Source organism: Lissotriton helveticus, chromosome 1_1 (assembly GCF_964261635.1).
Source record: "Lissotriton helveticus chromosome 1_1, aLisHel1.1, whole genome shotgun sequence".
Classification (NCBI taxonomy): domain Eukaryota; kingdom Metazoa; phylum Chordata; class Amphibia; order Caudata; family Salamandridae; genus Lissotriton; species Lissotriton helveticus.
In genome coordinates this window covers 1,311,900,156-1,311,917,707 of record NC_136057.1, presented here as the reverse complement: position 1 = coordinate 1,311,917,707, position 17,552 = coordinate 1,311,900,156, and the positions used below count along the sequence as shown (strand labels likewise).

At 47.6% G+C, this 17,552-nt stretch overlaps 1 protein-coding gene across 1 annotated transcript in view; it reads right to left on the bottom strand.

Moving 5' to 3' along the window:
• The window catches only part of C1_1H19orf67 (chromosome 1_1 C19orf67 homolog), an 88,900-nt gene extending 71,773 nt beyond the window's left edge, over positions 1-17,127 (bottom strand). The window contains exons 1-3 of the mRNA XM_078650006.1: positions 16,874-17,127; positions 7,890-8,034; positions 6,668-6,768 (exon numbers count right to left, since the gene is read on the bottom strand). Of these exons, the coding sequence (XP_078506132.1) occupies positions 6,668-6,768; positions 7,890-8,034; positions 16,874-17,127 (500 nt within the window). The remainder of the gene's footprint in view (positions 1-6,667; positions 6,769-7,889; positions 8,035-16,873) is intronic.
• Positions 17,128-17,552: the final 425 nt, after the last annotated feature.

Sequence of the window (17,552 nt, the reverse complement as noted above, 5' to 3'; positions counted from 1 at the left end):
CAGAAATTCCCTATGGAAATTAACATGGGGAAAACACGTTTTGGGACCCCCCTTTTTTCTCGGCCCCCGCTTGACGAATCCCCCCGAAACTTCCAGGGAAAGAGCAGAGCGCAGCGAGGCAAATTTAAGGAAAATTACAAGCAGATCCCTCAATCGGCGCCAAAGTTATTCCCAATAGAATGTTCGGAATTTCCTATGGTAACTAGGTTCTAACTATATATACCTACTGGCGACCGCCAGTAGGTAATATATATATATATATATATACGACTGCTGTGTCCTGTGGTTGCGTTTTATAGACAACATTTTTTTGATTTGGAATGGAGACATGGAATCTGCTCAAACTTTTGTTAAACGGCTGAATGACAACGTATATAATTTACAGTTTACAGAACATACGAGTTCAACAAAAATAGAATTATTGGATGTGCTAGTAGAAATTGTAGACAACTCAATGCAGACCAAACTGTTTCGTAAAAGCACCGCGGGCAATAGTATTTTAAATGCCGCGAGAGCTCACCCTAGACAATTAGTCTACAGTATCCCGTACGGTGAACTGTTACGGGCAAGACGTAACTGTAGTTCAGATGAGTTACTTACAAGAAAAGGAAACTATGATAGGACGATTTCAGGAAAGAGGATACAGCAGTAAAACTATCATTGAGGCTTGTACGAAGGTAGATGCGGTGACCCGTACTCAACTACTGCATCCCAATAACAAAAAAGATCCTGAAACCAGTACTTTACGTTTTATCACGAGTTATTCTGGACAAGCACCGCAGGTACGCAAAATACTGCGCAAACACTGGCATGTCCTGCTCACAGACAACAATCTTGAAAAACATCTGAATACTAACCCCCAGATCACATTCCAAAGGTGTAAATCACTAAGAGATGAACTAAGTCCAAACTTGGTAACTGTAGCGGGTGGGACCAGTAGAACCACGCGTGGGGGATTTAAAAGATGCAGAAAATGCAAGGCTTGCAGTAACAGTGTGGATTGCACCATCTTGTCCATTGCTGGCACCAAGACGGAGTTAACTATTAAGAAGAACTTGAGCTGTAATACCAACTACTGTGTGTATACATTGATGTGTCCGTGCAATAAGGCCTATATTGGCAGTACTATTCATTGTGCCAAGAAACGTGTCTTAGAACATGTAAGGGCCATCCGGCACAACAATAGATAATACCCAGTTGCCAGGCATTTCTTTGAACATCATCATCAGGATGAAAAACAACTACGGATGGCAGTTATTGATGATGTTCCGGAAAATGTACGGGGTGGTAATAGGAAACTCCTACTGAGTAAACTGGAGTCGAAATACATCATCGACTTGGAAACAAATATTCCGCTTGGATTAAATTCCAATGAAGAACTCTCTGTACACCTCCATTAAGTAGGTAGTATTAACTATGTGCAATCAAATGAAAGTTTGTTAATGTGTAGGCATATAAAGTGCAGTTCACATTTAAAAAAAAAAAACATCATGTACTGATCTGCTGTCTCTTATAAATAGTTAAAAATATTTTTACTGCTATGTTTTTTATCTCTTAGGTTATGGCACATTTTTTGGTGTAGGCGGTCGGTGTCTTTGGATGAATATACCTGCAACTAGATCCTATGGAACGACCTCTACTATTAGGAATGAGGCACAATATATAATTTGCCCACTTGGGCGTGATTCCATGTCATAGCAGGTGTTTCAGCCCACTGGGGCGTTAGTGTGGGGTGTTGGTTTTCAACTATGGAGGCAGACGCAATGTACCAATGCATGCAACTCCAGCACTTGTGATTATTGATCTAGGTCCCACTCACTAAAGTTTGGGGTCTTTTGAATGGAACAAGTTTTCAACTCGAACTTTGTTTAAATGCAATATGGTATTGTACTTAAGAGTTTGGGGCGTTCCTTCATTGAAATGGGCTCTCAACCTGAATTTTGAGCAAATTAGTCTTTATTACGACAAATTGTACAGTATTATCCCAGTATGATTTGAATTGTTCTAACTCGGTGACATAACCCAGTAAGACGCTACTATGAGTATTAAATAGCCACAAAATTTTGAAATTGTTTATAATGCGCTGGGCGTTCCTTACTAAAATGTATTAAATGTACACCCCATGATAATTTGACCATGACAAAATGGCGACGCCGTTCCTCACCTTTAATTCAATGTATGTATTGTTTTTCACGGGGTGTTATCAGTCCTTTGTTTATGTTTAGTAAAGACATGTATAAGAATGCATTAACTATTCTGCTTCTCAGTGTGATCAAGACGCAAGTCAAAAGGCGTTGCTGTGCAGTCTTTGTATGAATAAATAACCTGCAAACCCAACCAAGGCGTCCGTGAGATTTTTCCTGATTGGAAATTGCTGTTCGCAATAGTTTACAGGGCTACCGGTGCCCTGGTCACGGACCGCCCTATCTGACGGCCTCTTTCATAACCGGAGTTGCTGTTTCAAATATATATATATATATATATATATATATATATATATATATTACTGCTCCCAGAGCACCAGATACCGAGTCACTCTTAGGACGGGTGCCGTCACGCGTTGGTGCATACGCGTAATATTCCTGCTCAGATTTTCCCCATTACAGGGAGAAAAACGACAGCACTCGCGGGATGCTTTCAGCAAGCAGTGTTCTTTATTCCACTGACAAAAACAAAAACAGACGCGTTTCGGTGATTCCCTTCTTCTGTGTAGAAGAAGGGAATCACCGAAACGCGTCTGTTTTTGTTTTTGTCAGTGGAATAAAGAACACTGCTTGCTGAAAGCATCCCGCGAGTGCTGTCGTTTTTCTCCCTGTAATGGGGAAAATCTGAGCAGGAATATATATATATATATATATATATATATATATATATATATATATATATATAAATGCATATACGCACGCACACACTAATACATATTAGTTGCCCATTGAGAGTGAGCTACCCCCCTACATGTTAAGTCATTGCAAAACATAACATGATTTACAATATACATTAAAGCATGAAACAAAGGAAACAACTCATCTTCAAGATTTGATCATCTCACAGTGTTGTTGCTTGTACCCACTCATACAGTTCATCCAAGCCATGGTCAAAGAATTTCACAATGTCAATCCATTTGAGTTTACAAAGGGTTAGGATAGCTGCCTAGTTTCCTCCTCTTGGTTAGAGATAACAGGTTCAACAACCTGCCATTATATGTCCTCAATAGAATGTCATTTCTATGGTAATGCTTGACCAAAGGTGCTCCAATGATTCCACATTTAATCCTTCTCCACAGCTGTAAGATTAGTGCTTTGATCGTGGGGTCTTCTGCCCAATGTAATGAGATTGTAGGGAAATCATAGCAAATATATATATCAAACTGCTTATGTTGCAGTTCATGAACAATTTTAAATTATATTTTACATTATTATATTCAAAACATTAAGGGGGTCATTACAATTGTGGACGAACTGCAGTCCTTCCGCCATCGGGTCAGGCAGTGGGACTGCGCACCTACAAAGCTGCGGTCCCACGTGGGTATTACAAAGCAACCGCCACGGTGGCGGTTGCATGTGCTATATTTAACATTGTGGTGGGTGCTGCCAGCTGCAGCACCCTCCACTATGTTAAAAAAGCACTGTTTACATTTCCCTGCCCTACATGGCAGGCACCACTGAATGCCTGCCACATGGTGCAGGAAAATGTAGGGGGGCACCAAGTGTGCCCCCAAGTGCAAAAACTAACTGCCCCTAGTCAAGGGGGACCCACAACGGGCCCCCGTTGTCCAACCCCACCAGCCTTTCCATGCAAGTGAACCACCACAGAAAGGCTGGTGGACGTCCAGCATCATAATTACACCGGCGGTACCTGTGAACCGCCGGCATGCATTGTGTGCAGAGGGCCTCTGCTGCCCCAGCGGGCTCTACGTGCCTATCTGATTGCTGGTGGTTGGAGTTCCTGAGTCTGTTGTCAGAGTTCCCGACCACCACGATCCCACCCTCCATCATAATATGGTGTAACAACAACACAATTGCCAATACTGATGCTTACTATGCTGATTACTTTTACCAATCACACGTGACACTCATAGTGATTCATGACCTTTCTTTTTCCGTGACTCTTTCTGTCATCAAAAGACGTATCATCTTTAAAGCACCGTCTCTACCAGCTCAAAACAAAGATATTGAAGTTATCTTGATGCAAGCAACTGCCCTGCATCTCCAATTAAATTGAAGTAAGTGCTCAAAATTATTCCCCGGGACAAGAACTGTTTTTCATTATCCTTATAGTACCACTGACTATATCCTTTCCCTGGCTTTTCCCTTTTTTTCACTTCAACAGTTTTATTTACTACAGTTGTTTGAAATGGCATAGTCTGTGTTGTTTAAAGAAAGTCTACACAAGGTAAATTAAAAACATTGGTTCTTTTGGGTTTTAGTGCCTGGTGATTTGTTTAAATAAGTAGTAACACAAGCACCCTTTTTGTTTATTTCCCATAAGCTCTTTCTTGTTCCAGGTCCTGAGGAGAACCCCACCCAAGGCGCATTAGGGGTTCGAAACGCGTCGACTTTTCTCTATTTGACCAAACAAGTGAACTTTAAATTTGAGTATCAGGTCCACTTTGTGCTCTATGAAATCCCTGAATAAATCATAAAATACAGAAGTATATGCTTAATTTTGGTTACCTGAGTACAATACTTTTTGGCTAATGTCCCTATAGGGGTTGTGTTGTCTTTTAACAATTTGAAGACTGTCTTTTCCAAATAATCTTTCAAACTCCCCCTTGGGTCTTTGTCTGCTTTTTCTTTCTGTTTGTCTATTCATTATGTATTTTCTTAAAAAAACATTTGGAACTTGAGCTTGTTCCTGAACTAAAGGTTTTTGTCTAAATGTGATAGTTAATGTCTCGTCATATATGTGATTCAGGATTAATGTTCTATATGTGTGTAATTTGATGTGGTTCAAGCAAAATCATTGGAATTGTTAACTGAAATAATAACATGAATTTATAAAGTTTTTTTGATGGAATGAAATCTTTATATATAAAAAAAGAGAAAGAGAAAAATCAACCTTTTTTTCAGTCACTATGAGTGTCACGTGTGATTGTAAAAGTAATCAGCAAAGTAAGCATCAGTATTGGCAATTGTGTTGTTGTTATAGTATAGAATTGGCCTAGCCTTGCTGATTATGGGCCAGAACCCTCTTTTACCAAAATCATGATACGGTGAGCGGGAAATGGCCACAAGATCACGGTGAAGCCGCCACCAGCCGACTGCCGGTTGCGGGTTCACCGCTAACGTAATCAGCCCCTAATTCTCAAAACAATATTTGAATGCACTAAATTGACCAAATTTATAATGACCCATCATTGCCAGCAACACCCACTTATAATTGAGAGTTGGTTGTCTGCAACTAGGACTTACAGCTCTAACCACAAAATCTCTAAAATTAGCACCTTTTTGGATCAGAAAAAGGTTTCTCTGATTGTTGTAGAACATTTTGTATTATGTCCTAATACTTACTTGATAATTTTTCTAATGTCTTTGCTGGCTGTGTTGACGGTCCTGATGAAAATCAATTTCTCATCTTTAGGGTTTCTTACTTTAGTTTAAAGCAGATTTTCTCTTGGGTAAGCCCATGCTTATTTCTTGCCTGTTTCAATAATCCAGTAGGGTAACCCCTTTCCAATAACCTAGTTTTCAGAGTATCTTATTCATTGATTAATCGTCCTTCTTGGTGCAATTACATTTATTGCGAAGAAATTGGCCGAAAGGCAATTTTGGCTCTTAGGCTGCTTGGGTTATAACTGTTGCATCCCAACAGTGAATTACGTTCTGTCATTTTTTGAAAAAGTGACTTGTGGAGTTTGTTGCAATTTAATCAAAGTGTAGAATTGGTCAAGCGATAGTTTGGTACCATTTCAAATCACTAAAACGTCATCAAAATACCTGAGCCAGGTTGTGATATTTTTGGGGAAGGGTTTTTGATCACAATAGGTATGTACCACCACAAAATTATGGGGTAAAGCCTACCCTCATAGCGATACTTTTAGTCGGATAATAAAATGTATTCGAAATTTTGAAATTTGTTCTGGATAATGGCTATTTCTGTAAGCGTAGAAATGAATGTACAGGACATGGTTGTTTCCTCTTGTCAAGTGTTTGTCTGACAACCCTAAATTCCTCCTGTTGGGGAATGTTGCTTTATAAGACTTTTTAAGTCTAGGGTCATCTATAAAGACTGCAGGTTCATTTTTAACTTGCAGACCAACATGAATGGTATTAGATTGTAGATACCGGGTCATAAGATGCCCATGGAATTGTGTGTAGAATTTCTTTTCTTTAGCTTCTCTGATCGTTCATTTTTTGATTTAAGGGTATTCCCGGGTGGGACTGGCACTGGTCCTAAGGAGGAAGGGCCCTTTAATAGTTTCCAAAGGAGACATATAAATATTGTATTAATTAAACTGCATTGGATCACTACCAACTGACTTGGCACTCCAGTGGTATATGACGGTACCTACCAAGTGCTGAGTAATTTCTGACTTGCCTGGTGAAAAGGTGTGCTGTTCTTTTCTTGCAATTTCCTCATGCTAAGCCCAATGCCATGGCCCCTCCATTTCCTGGATGCTTGAGTCCTCACCTCACCTTAATACATGGGATCTAGCCCTCATCTGTACCTGCATGGGTCGGTGTCATCCAGGGAGATGAATCCGAAGGAGGCATACATCAGTGCTAACTGCTCCAGCCGGTTTGTCAGTTGCTGAGAAAGCTCCAGGAGCTGAGCAAAGAGAGAAGAAGAAACATGTTCTGGAACTTTTCAATGTAAAAAAAATACCTCACCTCTGCAATCCTAAAATGATCCTGTATTTGCACCTCTGAAAATTGCACCTATATCAACGAATGGATACCCTGTGAATAAAACCCTAAAATGATTTTCTATGTGCCACTGAAAGGCGTTCTCCTCTCTGTACCACTGAAAGGGCCTCTTTGCTCAAAAGGATACGCTGTCTCTGCTATGTAATGAGAAGGACCATAGCCCGTGGGTAGTCGTGCATATCTCCCTTACCTGAGCATTCTTCTAAAGATCAAGAGTCTCTGTTAACCACACTGAGGTTACTCTCTTTATGTGCTTCTCTAAGGTTCCCCAGTCGCGTGCTTCATTCCTCAGTCTCTTAGAGTCCATAAAGGTTTTCTAGCCTGTGTGCATTTATAAGGTTCCCCACTCTCTCGCATTGCATTCCACTAAAGTTTACAGGTCGCCATGCGTGTCATTATAATTCCTCACTCCTTGTCTTTCACAAGGATTTCTGCCTCTCTCTCTCTGTGTTCCACTAAGGTTCTCCAGAGGTCTCTTGTGTTCCAGTAAAATTCCCCACTCTAAGGTTCCCATTTCTCTGTGTTACATTGTCCCCCAGTCCATTGTTCTTTATTGCTGTTCCTATGCCTCTTGTGCTCCAATAAGAATCCCCTTGATCCATTTGACCCATTAGGATTACCATCACTTGTGCTTCCCTATCATTTACCAAAAGTCATCCAAGCTCCCATGTTCCTGTAAGGTCCCCACTTGTCTCTATGCCCTCTTCTAAAATTCTCCATTCTTGTTCATACATTCGACTAAGATTTACCCGTCCCTTTGTTAGGTCTTATTGACTTTACGCTCCCCTGAAGTCGCGACTTTCTCTCATCTTAGAGCCTATGCTTTCTTTATGAAAGCTATTCATCTTGAGCTCTCAAAAGAGATTACCAATACTTGGACTATCCTGTGAGGTTACCCATCTCTGGGGTCTCCTGTGAGGTTACCCATCTGTAGACTTTATTTATTTTCCCCTTCTACTGAGGTCACAACTCGCTGGATCCTCCTGCGAGGATACGCGCGTCTGCCAGCAGTAACAAAGTTACCCGTTTCTGCACACCATCTTGCAGCACCTTCCTGCCAGGTGTTGCATCGCGGGACACAGACTCTATGTAGAGGAGGTATGGCTGGCACACCTGCAGGAACGTAGGCATCGCTTTGGCAAATTGCTCCTTGCGCATTCTTTCCCTGCTGGAGAAAAAAAGTTGAAGTCACAACAAACAATCTGTACAGGCAAGCATTCTCACTGGATAGAAAGAGTATTATTCCATTCAAAGACAGAGCACAGATCTTTGGATTAGCAGAGGAAATCTAGTCTTGGGATCATCATAACCACCAATGCATCAACAGACCAAATGAACTCCACCTGCACAAACTCACTGAATGTGACTTCCAAAGAGTGGAGGTTCTGGAATTCCTTTCAATATTGTGGCAGCCTCCATTAAGTGGCCTCCGATAGTAGCAGTTCCCCTGCATGGGTCTTCAGATTACTAAAATTGTAACCAGTGGATGAGTGGATTCAAGAGTCCCACCCATCAGTTTTTTGCAACGTGTTTGCGCGGACATTGATTCTGCTGCTCCCTGTGCCATAACACTCAAAATGCAACTCACTGATGAGGCCCAAAATAGTTGATAAAGGTCTGTGGTTGCTTATGTTGATTTTGGGAAGAAATCTGCCCTAGTATTTAGGGATGGACAGCTCCTATTGAAGCAGAACAGAAGATAATTTGCCCATCGTTGGTCTCTGTAGTGGCCCAGTGAGCCAAAAACACAACAATTGGAATGCAGCCGAGAGAAATTTGAAGTCGCTAAAGTGCACTTTGCAGCTTGGTTTGGTCAGTGCACATGTGGCACTCCCTTATCCTGCTTCAGACACAGTCCCTACGGGACAAAACTTCACACACAGAGACAAACGATTAATTCCCACAGATGCCGAACATTTCTCTACAACAGTATATCAACACCCTCCTCTAGGACATATTGGTAAACATTGTGCTAATGAGAAAGAGCGACAAGCGTCATCACTCTCAAGCGTGTGCTATTACAGGCGTCTGAGGGTTCCGCTAGCTGTTTACACCTGAACCCACAGAACCAGCTCCTGTAGAATCAGAGCACAGGACACGTTACCCTACAGGAAAGAGCATCTGGCGTATTACAGCAAGGGTGCACTGTCCCTGCTTGTTCTGTGGTGAATCTTTACCTAGGTACATTGGCGCAAACAGCGAGTGTGCCCTATTACATAGATTGCACTGCCTCCATGGCAGCCACAACCTTGTAATGATCTGTGGGCAGCACATTAGTGAAAGATCGACTGGCTGTTTGAAGCAGCCAGTCCATTTTTAGGTCTCGCTGAGCCAGTGCATGAATGCGCTACTCTGCGAGACATTTAGTAAGTGGCTTTTGAAAGTGCCACCACAGGCTTTTGGTGGCCTCAAGCTTGCGTGCACAGCCGCCATCTGTCTTTCCTCCATCACAACGCCACGCTTGATGGCAATCGTGATCACTTTCACGTTCGCGGCTGCGTCACTTTCACGGCCGCGCGGCCAATGCTTGTTTATTTAAAGCATATGCACACTGGGTGTGAAATAACTTTGCTTTACATGCACATTGTGTGTCTGCATACTCAGATTTTCCTGTATAGGCTGGTTCCGGTTTGGTGAATGCCTGACGTTTTTGACAACCCTTTTCCCTAGTCGTGTCTAACATCTCTGGAGCGCTTTTGTTCCGTGTTCTCTCGACCCCTCGTTCCTACCACAAACACCTTGGGGAAATGCGAGGCTAGGCCTCTCTCAGTGGCCCCCAAAGTGACTTCCCTTTCTGCAGCAGTGACTCTCCGTGATTTCCTTTTCTGTGTAAGTCATGTGTTGCCTTGCACATGTGTTCTAACGGGTGTTTTCATTTGTTTTTTTCTCCTTTAGTTGTCTTCTAACAACTGTGTTTTGCGGTGGCAGAAAGCATCAACAATGCATTTAACTTACAATTGTAACAATTACATTAAGCACATCTATGCTTTAAGAAAAACACAACGGTTTCAGGCTAGTTCACGCTGTCAGATGGCTCCCATTCATAAAATGTGGCACTGTGATGTGCGTCTTCGTAAGAGATCATAGCAGGCGCTTCGACCTTGAAATGCAAGGACCTACTCTGAGGGGGGTTTTATTGAAACAGTGCTGGAGAGCTTTACCTGAGCATATTGGGGTCATCATTGTTTTTACCTGGGTAGTTCCTCTATGTTACATACTCAGGGTTCAGAGTTCTAGCCTTGAAGCAGTATTGCTAGCAGCGGGTTTTCAGTCAATAAACAAAATTGCTGATAGTTGAACAATGTCATGGCTGGGGTATTCTTGCTCACATCACAACTTTTCAGATGACTATTCATCCTTAAATTCGTTTTGTAGTGGCACAGAATATGTACTTTTGGCTACAAATACGATCTTTAGTCTGTAATTTTGGATTTTGCCCGTATTTTCAGATTTTATTAGTAAAGATATGTCTACTAATATTGTTCAGACTATACTGTTGTATACATTACACTGCTGCACAATATACATGTGGCATCTAAACGTAGTGTTAGCATGGGCTACTGCATACATAACTCAATTTAGTGCTAAGGAGACTTAGGAGAATCATCTTTATGTCTGAACTTCCTGATCACCTAATACAAGAACCTGGAATGAAACAAGCATTGGCATAGCAAGGCTGGTGCTGCTTGCAATGTGAACAAGCATTGGCATAGCCAATAGCTCTCGCCTTTGGGACCTTATAAGTATTTAGTTATGCAGCACAATATTCTTACTGCAACAACATTAACTGTTGCATAGCTAAACACTTATAAGGTCACAAAGGCGAGACCTATTGGCTATGCCAATGCTTGTTCACATTGCAAGCAGCACCAGCCTTATCCTTTACAGGGTGACCGAGATCCGGGGGACATGAGACCCCCTTCACTCCCTCCAGAGGGCTGCCTACAGGGGGTGCAGGTATTGTGTGCCACATCTTTGTGCTGCACAGTCATTGTGTCTCCTGGTGGTCTTTTATCTCTGTGCTTGCATCCATAGTAAAGCATAAGTTCAGAGGCAAAGTGTTTCCTTTATTAGCCATGTCAACCTGCTAATAAAGAAACACCCTGTAAGGTAGCACTGGTGCTATCACGGTTACAGAAAGGGCCACGCCAGCATCTGCAACCTTTCTGTATGTGCCCCAGGGCCACAGAAAATGGGCACACAGGCCCATGTGCCTCATGGGCACTGTATATAATATAACCCCTTGTCCGTTCCTATACAAAGGGTATGATTTAGAGGTCGGAAGACAGGGGATGGATAGAAAGGTAGCAAAAATGAAAAATCAGGCAAGTTGTGGGGCAGCTGAAAGGGGGAGTGATTTTCTAATCTCAACTATACAACAATTTACTCATTTATAGTACACTATTTATTTGATAAACTAACAACCATGGAGACATTCAAGTTATAAACTGTGATCTATGATGTTACACTGTGCCTGAGTGTCTAAACCCAAGTAATCTGAACCTGCTGGAGTGACAACTGACTGCCTGACACCACTGCCTTGAGATCATCAAGAGCTGAAAGGGAGAACTTGGACATTTGTTTGCATACAACAGTGCGTGGTCTCACACACCAGAGGTGCAAGATGCCCAGTAACCTCTAACAACCATAGGGCCGCGATGAAAAGGTCTTATCAGCCTCCTAGGCAGCCTTTCCGGTCTTGCGTTACTCGCTTCAACAGGACGTATATTTTCCCCCATGGTAAAGACAATCATTGTCCTAAGTGCTAAAGCAGGTAGTCGTCTCTCATTCTCTGCACCCATCTATCTGGTGTCTTTGCGCCCACCATGTGCAGCTGGCCTCAGACTCCCTCTGCACCTCACATTTCAATCTCCTCATCCCCTGTTCGGCTGGCCTCAGCATCCCTCTGTACCTCAGGTTTCACTCTCCCCATTCCCTGTTCTGTTGGCCTCAGCCTCCCTCTGTACCTCAGGTTTCACTCTCCTCATTCCCTGTTCTGTTGGCCTCAGCCTCCCTCTGTACCTCAGGTTTCACTCTCCTCATCCCCTGTTCGGCTGGCCTCAGCATCCCTCTGTACCTCAGGTTTCACTCTCCTCAGCCCCTGTTCAGCTGGCCTCGGCCTCCCTCTGTACCTCAGGTTTCACTCTCCTCAGCCCCCGTTCAGCTGGCCTCGGCCTCCCTCTGCATCTCAGGTTTCACTCCCCTCATCCCCCGTTCGGCTGGCCTCAGCCTCCCTCTGCATTGCAGGTTTCACTCTCCTCAGCCCCCATTCAGCTGGCCTCAGCCTCTTTCTGCACCTCAGGTTTCACTCTCCTCAGCCCCTGTTCAGCTGGCTTCAGACTCCCTCTGCATCTCAAGTTTCACTCTCCTCAGCCTCGGTTTGACTGGCCTCATCCTCCCTCTGCATCTCAGGTTTCACTTTCCTCCAACCATGTTCACCTGGCCTTAGCCTCCCTCTGCACCTCAGCTTTCACACTCCTCAGTCTCAGTTCAGCTGGCCTCAGCCTCCCTCTGTAACTTCGGTTTCACTCTCCTCCACCCCTGTTCAGCTGTCCTCAGTCTCCCTCTGCACCTCATGTTTCACTCTCCTCAGCCCCTGTTCAGCTGGCCTCAGCCTCCCTCTGCACCTCAGGTTTCACTCTCCTCAGCCCCTGTTCAGCTAGCTTCAGCCTCCCTCTGCACCTCAGGTTTCACTCTCCTCAGCTTCTGTTCAGCTGGCCTCAGCCTCCCTCTGCACCTCAGGTTTCACTCTCCTCAGCCTCTGTTCAGCTGGCCTCAGCCTCCCTCTGCACCTCAGGTTTCACTCTCCTCAGCCCCTGTTCAGCTGGCCTCAGCCTCCCTCTGCACCTCAGGTTTCACTCTCCTCAGCCCCTGTTCAGCTGGGCTAAGCCTTCTCTGCACCTCAGGTTTTACTCTCCTCAGCCCCTGTTCAGCTGGCCTCAGCCTACCTCTGCACCTCAGGTTTCACTCTCCTCAGCTTCTGTTCAGCTGGCCTCAGCCTCCCTCTGCACCTCAGGTTTCACTCTCCTCAGCCTCTCTTCAGCTGGCCTCAGCCTCCCTCTGCACCTCAGGTTTCACTCTCCTCAGCCCCTGTTCAGCTGGCCTCAGCCTCCCTCTGCACCTCAGGTTTCACTCTCCTCAGCCCCTGTTCAGCTGGCCTCAGCCTCCCTCTGCACCTCAGGTTTCACTCTCCTCAGCCTCTGTTCAGCTGGCCTCAGCCTCCCTCTGCACCTCAGGTTTCACTCTCCTCAGCCCCTGTTCAGCTGGCCTCAGCCTCCCTCTGCACCTCAGGTTTCACTCTCCTCAGCCCCTGTTCAGCTGGCCTCAGCCTCCCTCTGCACCTCAGGTTTCACTCTCCTCAGCCCCTGTTCAGCTGGCCTCAGCCTCCCTCTGCACCTCAGGTTTCACTCTCCTCAGCCTCTGTTCAGCTGGCCTCAGCCTCCCTCTGCACCTCAGGTTTCACTCTCCTCAGCCCCTGTTCAGCTGGCCTCAGCCTCCCTCTGCACCTCAGGTTTCACTCTCCTCAGCCCCTGTTCAGCTGGGCTCAGCCTTCTCTGCACCTCAGGTTTCACTCTCCTCAGCCTCTGTTCAGCTGGCCTCAGCCTCCCTCTGCACCTCAGGTTTCACTCTCCTCAGCCTCTGTTCAGCTGGCCTCAGCCTCCCTCTGCACCTCAGGTTTCACTCTCCTCAGCCCCTGTTCAGCTGGGCTCAGCCTTCTCTGCACCTCAGGCTTTACTCTCCTCAGCCCCTGTTCAGCTGGCCTCAGCCTCCCTCTGCACCTCAGGTTTCACTCTCCTCAGCCCCTGTTCAGCTGGCCTCAGCCTCCCTCTGCACCTCAGGTTTCACTCTCCTCAGCCTCTGTTCAGCTGGCCTCAGCCTCCCTCTGCACCTCAGGTTTCACTCTCCTCAGCCCCTGTTCAGCTGGCCTCAGCCTCCCTCTGCACCTCAGGTTTCACTCTCCTCAGCCTCTGTTCAGCTGGCCTCAGCCTCCCTCTGCACCTCAGGTTTCACTCTCCTCAGCCCCTGTTCAGCTGGCCTCAGCCTCCCTCTGCACCTCAGGTTTCACTCTCCTCAGCCCCTGTTCAGCTGGGCTCAGCCTTCTCTGCACCTCAGGTTTCACTCTCCTCAGCCCCTGTTCAGCTGGCCTCAGCCTCCCTCTGCACCTCAGGTTTCACTCTCCTCAGCCTCTGTTCAGCTGGCCTCAGCCTCCCTCTGCACCTCAGGTTTCACTCTCCTCAGCCTCTGTTCAGCTGGCCTCAGCCTCCCTCTGCACCTCAGGTTTCACTCTCCTCAGCCCCTGTTCAGCTGGGCTCAGCCTTCTCTGCACCTCAGGTTTTACTCTCCTCAGCCCCTGTTCAGCTGGCCTCAGCCTCCCTCTGCACCTCAGGTTTCACTCTCCTTAGCCCCTGTTCAGCTGGCCTCAGCCTTCTCTGCACCTCAGGTTTCACTCTCCTCAGCCCCTGTTCAGCTGGGCTCAGCCTTCTCTGCACCTCAGGTTTTACTCTCCTCAGCCCCTGTTCAGCTGGCCTCAGCCTCCCTCTGCACCTCAGGTTTCACTCTCCTCAGCCCCTGTTCAGCTGGCCTCAGCCTCCCTCTGCACCTCAGGTTTCACTCTCCTCAGCCTCTGTTCAGCTGGCCTCAGCCTCCCTCTGCACCTCAGGTTTCACTCTCCTCAGCCCCTGTTCAGCTGGCCTCAGCCTCCTTCTGCACCTCAGGTTTCACTCTCCTCAGCCTCTGTTCAGCTGGCCTCAGCCTCCCTCTGCACCTCAGGTTTCACTCTCCTCAGCCCCAGTTCAGCTGGCCTCAGCCTCCCTCTGCACCTCAGGTTTCACTCTCCTCAGCCCCTGTTCAGCTGGGCTCAGCCTTCTCTGCACCTCAGGTTTCACTCTCCTCAGCCCCTGTTCAGCTGGCCTCAGCCTCCCTCTGCACCTCAGGTTTCACTCTCCTCAGCCTCTGTTCAGCTGGCCTCAGCCTCCCTCTGCACCTCAGGTTTCACTCTCCTCAGCCTCTGTTCAGCTGGCCTCAGCCTCCCTCTGCACCTCAGGTTTCACTCTCCTCAGCCCCTGTTCAGCTGGGCTCAGCCTTCTCTGCACCTCAGGTTTTACTCTCCTCAGCCCCTGTTCAGCTGGCCTCAGCCTCCCTCTGCACCTCAGGTTTCACTCTCCTTAGCCCCTGTTCAGCTGGCCTCAGCCTTCTCTGCACCTCAGGTTTTACTCTCCTCAGCCCCTGTTCAGCTGGCCTCAGCCTCCCTCTGCACCTCAGGTTTCACTCTCCTCAGCCCCTCTTCAGCTGGCCTCAGCCTTCTCTGCACCTCAGGTTCCACTCTCCTCAGCCTCTGTTCAGCTGGCCTCAGCCTCCCTCTGCACCTCAGGTTTCACTCTCCTCAGCCCCTGTTCAGCTGGCCTCAGCCTCCCTCTGCACCTCAGGTTTCACTCTCCTCAGCCCCTGTTCAGCTGGCCTCCGCCCCCCTCTGCACCTCAGGTTTCACTCTCCTTAGCCCCTGTTCAGCTGGCCTCAGCCTCCCTCTGCACCTCAGGTTTCACTCTCCTCAGTCCCTGTTCAGCTGGCCTCCGCCCCCCTCAGTACCTCAGGTTTCACTCTCCTCAGCCTCTGTTCAGCTGGCCTCAGCCTCCCTCTGCACCTCAGGTTTCACTCTCCTTAGCCCCTGTTCAGCTGGCCTCAGCCTCCCTCTGCACCTCAGGTTTCACTCTCCTCAGCCCCTGTTCAGCTGGCCTCCGCCCCCCTCTGCACCTCAGGTTTCACTCTCCTTAGCCCCTGTTCAGCTGGCCTCAGCCTCCCTCTGCACCTCAGGTTTCACTCTCCTCAGCCCCTGTTCAGCTGGCCTCAGCCTCCCTCTGCACCTCAGGTTTCACTCTCCTCAGCCCCTGTTCAGCTGGCCTCAGCCTCCCTCTGCACCTCAGGTTTCACTCTCCTCAGCCCCTGTTCAGCTGGCCTCAGCCTCCCTCTGCACCTCAGGTTTCACTCTCCTCAGCCCCTGTTCAGCTGGCCTCAGCCTCCCTCTGCACCTCAGGTTTCACTCTCCTCAGCCCCTGTTCAGCTGGCCTCAGCCTCCCTCTGCACCTCAGGTTTCACTCTCCTCAGCCCCTGTTCAGCTGGGCTCAGCCTTCTCTGCACCTCAGGTTTCACTCTCCTCAGCCCCTGTTCAGCTGGCCTCAGCCTCCCTCTGCACCTCAGGTTTCACTCCCCTCAGCCTCTGTTCAGCTGGCCTCAGCCTCCCTCTGCACCTCAGGTTTCACTCTCCTCAGCCTCTGTTCAGCTGGCCTCAGCCTCCCTCTGCACCTCAGGTTTCACTCTCCTCAGCCCCTGTTCAGCTGGGCTCAGCCTTCTCTGCACCTCAGGTTTTACTCTCCTCAGCCCCTGTTCAGCTGGCCTCAGCCTCCCTCTGCACCTCAGGTTTCACTCTCCTTAGCCCCTGTTCAGCTGGCCTCAGCCTTCTCTGCACCTCAGGTTTCACTCTCCTCAGCCCCTGTTCAGCTGGGCTCAGCCTTCTCTGCACCTCAGGTTTTACTCTCCTCAGCCCCTGTTCAGCTGGCCTCAGCCTCCCTCTGCACCTCAGGTTTCACTCTCCTCAGCCCCTGTTCAGCTGGCCTCAGCCTCCCTCTGCACCTCAGGTTTCACTCTCCTCAGCCTCTGTTCAGCTGGCCTCAGCCTCCCTCTGCACCTCAGGTTTCACTCTCCTCAGCCCCTGTTCAGCTGGCCTCAGCCTCCCTCTGCACCTCAGGTTTTACTCTCCTCAGCCTCTGTTCAGCTGGCCTCAGCCTCCCTCTTCACCTCAGGCTTCACTCTCCTCAGCCCCTGTTCAGCTGGCCTCAGCCTCCCTCTGCACCTCAGGTTTCACTCTCCTCAGCCTCTATTCAGCTGGCCTCAGCCTCCCTCTGCACCTCAGGTTTCACTCTCCTTAGCCCCTGTTCAGCTGGCCTCAGCCTTCTCTGCACCTCAGGTTTCACTCTCCTCAGCCCCTGTTCAGCTGGCGTGTTGAGCCTCACCTGTACAACAGATACGTCTGGAACTCCTCTGCCTTCTTCACCAAGTATTGCAGCTTCTCTGTGAGAGGAAGCAGCATCTCCTCCAGCGACATGGCCTGCTCGCCCTTGGCGTCAGCGGGCTGCAGTACGTGGCATTTGGTTGATGGCTCTTCTGTGGTGGGAAGAGGATGGTTTGGGTCTGGACCTTCGGCACAGCTGGAGGGAGCGCTTCCCAATGCCCTAGAGGCACTGTTGATGGGACCCTGGTTATTCATCATTGCCCCCACCGTGAGAAAAGCTTCCTCGCTTTAGCCAGCATAAACATTCACCCTGTGAACAAAGTCAACAATTTTGTTAAGTGTTACCACCCTTTCCCGAACGCTCTTATTGGGCTACCCTACAATTACGTGCCTAAGGTGAAGATGCCAAGCAGTTATACAAGCTATGAACTACCTGCTACATATGGGTTGGATTTGATGCCTGCGTTCCATAAGCCATCAACAATCCATCTAAGTATTCGGAAGAGGGTGCTAATTCACATTAATACCTTGATTTGCACAACCAAGAGCCAGATGTACAACTGTTTTTTGCGTTCACAAAACACTCGCAGTTTACTACCTACTTCAAGTAGATGGTAAGCCACCTGTAAATGGTAAGGGGACCCCTTCCCCTTTGTGAATGGATACGAAAACATTTTTTA